The following is a 9,858-nucleotide window of genomic DNA, read 5'->3' as shown; positions in this document are numbered from 1 at the left end:
TATATCTCAGGATGGAGACAAATGAAAGATAGGTAGGTTGGTGGGGGGTTGGGTGGGTGGGAAGAAGAGAAGGAAGGGTGGGAATATAGGGCTTCCGGGAGGAGAGAAAGACAAAATAGTGTGGTTCCCCATCTGGTAAGTTCTTGCTGGTTCCCTGTAGCACAACTGGGCCTGTCTTGGCAGCCAGCACCACAAAATGTTTTTTCTATGAGAGGTTGACAGAAGGAGGGTAGGGGGAAGATAAAGGGAGGTTGGCTGGTTGGTAAGAAGGAGAGAAGCAAGCAGGGATGGGGGATAAGCTATGGGGGCTTTCAGGGAAGGAAAAGAGGAAATAGTGGGGATGAGGAAAATGAGAGGCCCCCACAAGCCCTTGTGGGTCCCCTACTTGTAATTACTCTAATACAGGTACTTCCAGTTAAAGTAGGTTACATGACAATAATGATATTGATCTTTTAGCTGGCCAGAAAAATAGCAAGAGAAGAGTGACATAAATCATGCTGCTTGGGGTTTTGTTTAATTATTGCTTTATATGACCAGCTGTTATGGGTGTATTGCTTTCTGTTTTGCACTTATTTTGGAGAAATGCTGCTTTATTCTGTCAGTCTACATTCCAATGCCCGTAAAAATGAGCTTCATAATGAACACATTTACAGGTGAAGCAACTGACACTAGCAACTCTTGTCATCCCTGTTCAGGCCTTTTTGTTCTCATTTGTCGTTTAGACGTTTACTTGTAGGGCATTAACCTCAAGATTTGTAGACAGATGTATATCTGAAGTTTGAAAATGTGAGCTTTGAGGTACTTCCTTTATAGCCTTTACAAAGCAGCTAGGTTTTGAAAGGCATCCTGTGATCAACTCCAGTATCCTGCTGCTTGGCTGCTCTCCCTCTTCTTACAATGTAATGACTGTGCTTTCTGTGAAAGTTCACTCGGCAGGAGAAGGCTTTGACTTCAGCAGCTGTGGGAATGAACGGAGCAGCTGCGTGACCTAAAGCTTCTGAGATATATTTTTTAAAAACCCACAAAATCCTCCCCCCCCTCCCCCAGTCCAATGCTCTCCTTCATAGTAGTTTACAGAAATGGGGAGAAATGACAATGGGTGTATTCACTGTTAACTTACAGGCATTTCGGTTACATTAATATCAAAAAATTGTTAAATTTAAATTTGTTGTACTACCTGAGATCAGAGTCTGGCCTCAGGCAGAGTGTTATGTGAATGAATGGAGATGTTTCAATTATGAAAATGGGGGACCACTCTGAACAGGAAGATCCTAGAAGTTCCAGCATTACATGCGATACAGAAAATTTGAGGACAGCGTCCTTATATCAGTGGCAAATAGACACGCTTCCTTCCATACTGTGGGTTGCATGTTTCTAAGACCCCAAAATATTAAGTAATACAGCATGTGCTGAAACCAACTTGCTGTGTTGAGAGGGCAAGTAAAGTAAAATCTGTGTCATCTGTCTGGTTCCTGTTCATTCCCCAATGTAGTTGGGCTGCAGAAGCATTCTGAAATAGAAAGCATGCCACAATCTTTTCTGGAATTATTCCTTCTCTTTAGCTTTGCCTGCGGAATTCCCAGTATGAGCTTGAAGCCTTTGAGTTTAACAAGAAGTTTAGAGGACAGCCATTTAACTCCAGTGGTATCTGATGAAGGGAGCTTTGCACTCTTGAAAGCTATTACTCCAAAAATCTTTGTCCAAAGGTTGTCTGGGAACCGGCAACCCCATCCTTGCTTCTGAGCATTATCAGAGGGGCCCCAGACCTGACAGGGAGACACTCCTCACCAAGCTAGCAGGGACAGCAGGAAGGAATGACAGCAAGGACCTGACCACTGTGAGCAAAAGGGGGTGAGCACAAGAAAGGGAGAGACAGCCCCCAAAGTTCAGAGAGGCTCCTGAGGGGTTGGGCAGCCCTCAGTATGGGAGAGGGGCTCTTAAACCTCTACCTGGCATTCCAACCCGGGGAATTGGGGCCGCAAAGGGAGGTTGAGGAGGCTGGGCTATGCACCCTGCCCGACGCCAAGGAGATAGAGAAGAAAAGGATTGGGATGCAGGTATGGGGGGTTAAACAGCTGGCAAGCCCTTTTGCCTTGCTCCTCTAACAAGAAGGAAGTTTCAAAGCAGGAAAGAGGGGTGGGCCTGGGGCCAGAGGTTTTAAGTGGAGACGGGGAACCTGGCTGGGGAGGAAGTGCTCAAGAGCCTATGCAGGACTGGGAAAGCAAGAGAGAGAGAAGGGAAGACCCAGCAGTAGAGCTCGAGAGTGAGGAAGAGGGACCTGGGTGGGTGAAGTTTAACCCGCCTTTCCTCACAATTCTGAAGCGGCACACTCCAGCTCCTTGGATAAATCATACCCTGGAGCCACCCAGCCCTCCAGTGGGAGACCCTGGGAAGCCAGGGCTTGACAATCTTATTGGTCACCAAGGTGCTACTGGACTTGAATCTAGCTCTTCTGCTGCAGAATAACATACTACCCTCCTGAAACTATTCAGTGCACACATCTGTCAACTTCTCTCTAAGCAGCACTGGGGAGTCCATTACAAAGAAGCTTAAAAGAAAAGAAAAAAGGTGGCCAGATGCCTTCTGCATTGCAAAGTCTTTCCCCCCCATGTTAGGTGTGCAGTCTTTGGCATTCCTACTGTCAATTCACCCGACAATTACCTCCTTTTTTGCAGCACTAAAGGAACAGCTGTCCGTTAGAACGTAGTAATTTTAATTGTACCAGCCTTTGCAAACCTATAGGTTTACACATCATCTATACATGAAATTGTGTACCTATAAAACAATATCAAATTGAAATTGAAACATTTATAATGTTAGGATTCTTAATAACTAGATGTTAAGAGTATTGAAAATAAAATCTAATGGTTACTTAAAATATCATATTAAACGACTATGTCTAAATATGTACTAGCTGTGCTTTTGAAAACACATATAATTAGATTTCTTATCTCCTAGGGAATTTTGAATTTATTTTATTTTTATTTATTTATTCATTTATACCTCGCCTTTCTCCCCATTGGGGACCCACAGCTTGCATTGTTCTCCTTCAGGTAGTGAAGAACGGGGTATAACACCAACTACTCCTTCTCCTCCTCATCATCTTCTTCATCTTCCCCTACTTTATTTTATCTTCACAATAGCTTTGTGAGGTAAGTTAGGCCCAAGGCCACCAAACGGACTTCCATAGCAGAGTGGAAAGTTGAACCTGGGTCTCCCAGATTCTAGTCCAACACTCTTAACTGCTGTGACCCACTGGCTCTCTAGCTATCCTTTTGAACACATGTGTAATTAGATTTCTGATCACCTAAGGAATTTTGAATCTCTTCAAATATCTTTTTTGCTGTATAACAGAATGGAAGAAAGGAAATGTTAAAAATCAGACTTTTAAAATCTTTCCTCCTGTCACGTGAGCTGCTCTCAGCTATTCCTTGAAATGTGCTGTTGCATGACTTCATAGGAAATGAACTTTTCTCAACACATTTCAGGACAGTTCTTTTCATAGTAACTATTTCTTCAGATGACTGATACCACCTTTTTCTCTCATGTGTGTTTTCACATTAGATCTTATTAAAGTCATTAGATTTTCCCTGAAATAGTTATTAGAAACAACTACCTTTATCGCATGTTATGTTTTTGCCTCTTTGAATTAACAAGTGACTTAAGTAATCAAGGAAACAATTAGTACTGTGAGTTAAGTCTTGGTTATTCTGCTAACATTACTAATGGTATACCTGTGCTCATAAGAAAATCGAGAGGGAAACATGGTTAAGAATGGAACATGTTTATCTCAAAGCAGCTAGCGCCGCCATTTAACTGAGATGATTATGAGATTTCTTTTACTCCAGTTTCAAGTTTCTTGCTTGCTTTGCACAGGAAGGAGTTGCAGGAGCTGCAGAATCTCTACAAACAAAACACTGAACATGCAGCACAGCAGGCAGAGCTGATCCAGCAGCTTCAGGCTCTCAATATGGATACGCAGAAAGTACTGAAAACCCAGGAAGATGCTCACACAGCTGAAACAATATCATATCAAAAAGTATGCAGCACCCTCCCCCCCCCCAAAAGTATATTTTCCTCTCTGTTGGTATGACATGGTGTAAAAATTTAATTTTGTGAACTAGGTAGGGGTGCAACTTGCTCACTGGTCTGGAACTCAAAGTGTTGGCATACACAGGTCAGGAGCCGAATAGTCAATGATCTGTTATCTACCTGAGTTTGGCCCCTCCACAACAGTATTCCAGGTGCTTTTTGTAGCTTTTTAAAACTTAGCAGAAGCCTGGACAGCCCTATACTGATGCTTCCAGATGTGTAGTAAAATATTATTGCAGCTGTACATGTTCAGGTTCTGTCTGCTTTTCTGCTAATTGTGACTATCTAGTGAAAGCATTTGGGTGATTTCAGCAAGTGGTGGAAGATGGTTTGGATAATATCAGTTTGAATTGCTTTGGGATTCCATTCGTTTTGCCCAAACTATTCTTTCTGTGGCACTCCATTGTTAAGATTTTCTTTGCTTGTAAAATACCTGCTCAATGGATTTGTGTTGCTATTTCAAGAAGGATGGGTTAACAGTTTTTCAAATGGAAAGGTTGTGGCTGCATAAACCATTATTTAATATACCTTTGGAAACAGTTTGGATTCACAAGCCACGAAACTTTGGGAGGTATACAAAGCAACTAAGATGTAAAAGCATGAGCAGCTGCAACAGGAGAAATAGCCCACTAAGTAACCACATCCATCCATTTATTCATTTAATTCATTTATACCCTACCTTTCTCTCCAATGGGGACTCAAAGAGGCTTACATCATTCTCCTTGTCTCGCATTTTATCATCAAACCAACCCTGTGAGTTAGGCTGAGAGAGTGTGACAAGCCCAGGGTCACCCAACTTCCATGGCACAAGTGGGAATTCAAACCAGGGTCTTTCAGATACTAGTCCAGCACTCCTAACCGCTATGGTCGCAATAATTTCTGTACAAGTATGTTCCATTGAATTGATACAAAATTCATGTCACACTTTCAGGACTATGGTTTGAATATACATTGATTTATGGGCTGGTAACTTTCTTACCCTTACTATGGGATTGTTTTGTTTTTCATGGCTTGGAAAAATCAGGGTTTTTTAAAATTCCAATTGATGGGTGAATGTCTGTTTTTGTTCATCTTGGGTAGGGCAAACATGTGAGATGGTCCATTAGTCTAATAATATGAACATGGGTTTATATTAGGAAAACTGATAATTTCAGGCTTACCTAGCTCATTTGAGCAAACCTTAAATAGTCAGTATTTGTTGTTTAGCTTGGGCTTTAACTGAAGGAGCTTGTTCATCAATATTAATGGTCCCCATTTCTGTTGTTTGAGAGAACTGACCATAGGATTCTAGCCTAGTTTTCTGTTTGAGTGCAATGAACGTTACTTCAGTCCCATCGAGATAGCTTTCCTTTATGAGATTTTCAATCAAACTGATTAATAAATAGCTAGACAGCCAAGACCACGCAGAAGGAAGGTACTGTATTTTGAAACAAAAGCTCTAAACTGTAAATTTCAGAGTGCTCTGATAAGATAGTCTTGAGACTGAGAAAGTCTTCTTGTCTTATTATCCTTAGTATTGATTTAAGACTCACTACCTTGAGTCTTAGGTGTGGACAAATCTATTGAGTCTCATTAAAACCAGCATGCAACTGGAGCACTTTGTGTGTCTGGGACCAGTAAAATAGTCGGGATACGTTTTTAGGAAATAATTCCTTTTCTTGAGGGGAGCAACTATAAACGCAATATGAAATAGATGTCAAAGAGTTTCCATAAGATTGCTAACCTAAAATATTTGTCTGTAGCAAGGGGAAATGGTGCTGTATAGTAAAATAGAAATTCATGTGAAGCTCCTGGCTATATATCTCTGCCCCCAGTTTGAGCTCACTGTTAGGATTGTGATCCTGAAGTATATGTGGGTTCTGACACTTTTGCCACTGTAGTGCTCAATAGATAACTTTATAAATATTACAGGTCTCACAAAATGTAACATCTGAATGGCAGAGAAATCTGTGATTGAATCTCCTCACATTTTTAAAAAACTTTAGTGCAGTCATGGGCACCCTTGACTTTGACTGGAGTCTTTGGAAAGGTTAACCCCTCCTCCTGCACCATTTGGCAGAATAAATCCATTGAAGCTTTGGATTTCACCACTGTGGCTAAAGCTTTTGTTTTTTGGGGGTGGGCGGGGTGACTTTAATCTAGGAAAACGTGTTGGGTGGGAAATAAGAATTGAAATCCATTTTCACAGCAGCCGTGACCTTGCAGCTATTTCATGTGGTCAAAGTTTTTCACACAGGTGGCTGAGGTAATGTTGAATGTTTGAATGCTTGACTACTTCTGGATTGAATGCTCCACCCCACCATTAAACAAAATGGCAATACAAGTCTAGCACCTCAATGAGAAGGCTACATAGGCATGCTAATTTTGGTTATTGTTGCCACTGTTTAGGGAGTCTTTTATGTGGGATTGTCTGGGAGGAACTGAAACAGTCAATTCTCCGCTGGCACCCTGGAGTAGTTTTTGTCCATGGAACTGCCAGTCATCTGCTTCCTCCCTATGTTGTCAGACCAGAATTGTTTATGTAAAGATATACCTCTCTCTCTGTATGATACTATATCAAACTATTTCCTAAGAGACCTTATGTCTAGCGAATAGTCTTACTTCCTAAATGATATGAGGGTATGTTGAATTGAGAATCTCTCTTTGAGTCTAAATGACCTGAGGTACTGGGTATATGGACTATCTGACCACTAACTAAGGTCATTGATCTTCCTGTAAGGGACAGTATATCATAGGACGTACATGCTGATAGGCTTGATGCCATTTGGAAAAGCAGAAAGCTTTTCCTCTGTGAATTTGCCTAAGGAGCAGCTGACAAGTCCTTATCTAGTTGTTGCAGCCAGCACTCCAATACAAGGGAGACTCTTCCCTGAAATATTGCACATTTGATTTGTTCTGGGAATATAAAGCCTGTTATCTGTTTCTGGTTATTTAGAGGATGAAAACTTGTGTCCTCAGTATGCATTCAGGTTGCTAGGTGGCTGAAAGTTCTTTTTCCCCAGGCCAGGAAGACATCTCAGCTTTTGAGTAATTAAGGAACAGCTTCTGTGACTTATTGTTGGAAGAAATTCTAGATGATGGACTAAGTCCAGGATGTGGCATAGAAAGGGATCTAGATGTAGTTGTGAATTTGTTTAATAATAACCCAAACTGAGCATCATCTGAATTGCAATAGAAGTAATATTAAGAAGCTAAGAGAGGCTTGAATATTTCATTTCAACTAAAAGTGATGGGCAGCCACATTTGTTGTTTGTGTGTCTGCCATGTATAAAATAGACGGTGTGTTTGCATTTTTTACAGTAAAGGCGCATATATGGAAAGGAGCTGAAGCCTGCCCTGTCCCCATCTTACTTCATTGCATTCTGCATTTCTGAGTGGTAGTAATTCGATATGGTAGCTATCTTCCATCTAAGAATGTTTGTGTTTTTAAATAGTGACAACAGGAGGAAAAGGTTTTAACATTATTGCTTTAGTTCTATAGGGGTAGAACAATCTGTACTTGCCAAAAGTCTCCCAACTGTGTGACACTGAACAGCTTGGGAGCTTCGTCCCAGGCAGGAACTGAGCTGGAGCAGCAATTGCAGGGATGAACTTGACTTTGATCCCGTTGGCTATGTGATTTCTGTGATCAAGCTGCATCCTGTAATAACTGCATATCCATTAATGACTTTGCACACTTGTTCATAATGATAGTTTTTCTTAAACCTATGTTTTGTTTAAAATAGCTCCACAATGAATTGACTATACGTTGTGACAAGCTCAAAGCAAGTGAGATTCAGCTCCAGCAAAATCAAGTTTCTCTCCAGAAACAGCTATTTGAAAAAGAACAACGGATCAATCAGCTGGAAAGCCAACTACAGCAGGCACTCAGTTCTGCCTCTTCACTACCTCAAGAAACTTACCCAAAGCAGAGAAAAGAGGTGAGAGAAACTTTAAATTGTCAAATGGAGAGGCATTCTTGGAAAGTTTTGCCAAAATATAACTAAGCATCACACACAAGAATGGGTCTTGTAGTGCTCTTTAAACTTTATATAAGATGGGGACAAAAAGGGGGAGTAGTAATTGGATTCGGAAATTAGTGAAAATCGCCTCCTCTGCATTAATTTATCTGGCAGAAAATGGGGTTTGGATATAAGCAGTAATCAGCATGTGCATTCACCTAAATATACTGAAGCATGACAAAATTTATATGAATGTTCCTCTAAATATACTCCTGCATGAAAATTCTACACTAAAATATATATGCTATTGAAGTATCAGAATCTTTAAGGCATTCAGTGTAATGTTGTGAATCTGAGGAAAATTCATTGTGCTTATCACAGAATTGTTACAAATAAAAAGTATATATGGACTCTGAGCAGACTGAGTCCAAAGACAGAATAGAAAGTGTGTAAAATCCTCTTAGTAAGAGAAGTTTAAAGAGTAAATGCAGATTTAATCAAACCGAACACTTGCATCACACATTCATATTAACCAAAGCCTTATCCAACAAAACCTAAACAAAATCTCATAGAACTAGTAAAGGATAACTAGGTGGGGTTACCAATTGGACAAAATCTGTGACTACTTTTGCCATATGGGCAAAAGTTGTGTGTGTGCTGAGTAGAAGTGTATGATAATTGGGGCACACATTTCACCAAGATGGATGAACTGAAAAGTCTGAAAGTTACCAAGGCAAGACCTTTAAACATATTTCTTATTTTAATTCTGGCAGACCAGTTATGGAAGTTACCAAGGCAAGACCTTTAAACATATTTCCTATTTTAATTCTGGTGGTGCTCCAGTTATGGAAGCTGCTACCCAAGTAAACATGACTAGTTACTTTTCTTTCTGCCTTGAGAATGAGGGTCAAGTCTATTACCCATTTTCTTTCCTGAAGCTAGGGAAATGATTTACTAAATTTAGTGTAGCTATTAAACACATGAACAGCTGTAGTGTAACCACTGAACACATGAAACAGCTTTATACTGAATTGGACCATTGGTCCATCAAGGTCAATATTGCCTACTCAGACTGGCAGTGGCTCTCCAGGGTCTCAGGTAGAGGTCTGTCACATCACCTGATCCATTTTTCCCCTGAAGACACCAGGGATTCAGCCTGGGACCTTCTGCATGCCAAGCAGCTGCTCTGCCCAGCAAATGAACCACAACCCCTCCTGTGGGTATTTTTGTCTTTAAGATTGTTCACTGTTTTTGAATTTTTATTAAAAACAGTCTTAAAAACAATACTATGAAGTGCTGTATACATTAAATAAAATAGGACCATTAAAATTATTAGGCCTTTATTAAACCTTATAGGAAAATGTAATCAAATGGACCAGCCTGCACATTCACTTGCATGTACCTTCTGCGATAGGACAATTTGAACATTGGTCTGAAGCAATCACACAATTAACAGAACTTTAAGGACCTTTGAAGGTCAGTAGACCTTCAAGAATGGTACAGTGGGAAGGGGGTTTGAAGGAACTCGTTGCCCTCTCTTAAGAAAATTTAAGTGCCCATAAGTCTTTGAAACGTAGTTGGATGCACTGGGCCTAGGAAACTACTTGCCTTGAAGAAGCTGCTAATCATACAGGGTGAGTAATTAATTAAAGTTGGTTTAGCCATATTTTATGATGGTTTATTTTCAGATCATGTCAGAAATAAATGGCTATTGCTTAAGATAAGGAGTACCATGCTGCGAGGTGCTGGGGTAATAATGAGACCATTTAAAGCATTTATGGCCCATCTTAGAGGAATTTCAGTGCTGTTAATATCATGTTAGCTT

The 9,858-nt window shown here is 40.5% G+C and overlaps 1 protein-coding gene across 1 annotated transcript in view; it reads left to right on the top strand.

Annotated features, from left to right (window-relative positions):
* Positions 1-9,858, top strand: part of CNTLN (centlein) — a gene marked incomplete at its 5' end in the record, with an annotated part of 249,541 nt that overhangs the window by 23,560 nt on the left and 216,123 nt on the right. Inside the window, 2 exons of the mRNA XM_015426574.1 lie at positions 3,877-4,039; positions 7,818-8,012. Of these exons, the coding sequence (XP_015282060.1) occupies positions 3,877-4,039; positions 7,818-8,012 (358 nt within the window). The remainder of the gene's footprint in view (positions 1-3,876; positions 4,040-7,817; positions 8,013-9,858) is intronic.

The sequence above is a fragment of the Gekko japonicus genome, unplaced genomic scaffold (genome assembly GCF_001447785.1).
Source record: "Gekko japonicus isolate JY-2015 unplaced genomic scaffold, Gekko_japonicus_V1.1 scaffold1479, whole genome shotgun sequence".
Lineage (NCBI taxonomy): Eukaryota > Metazoa > Chordata > Lepidosauria > Squamata > Gekkonidae > Gekko > Gekko japonicus.
This window is presented reverse-complemented; position numbering and strand designations above follow the sequence as displayed.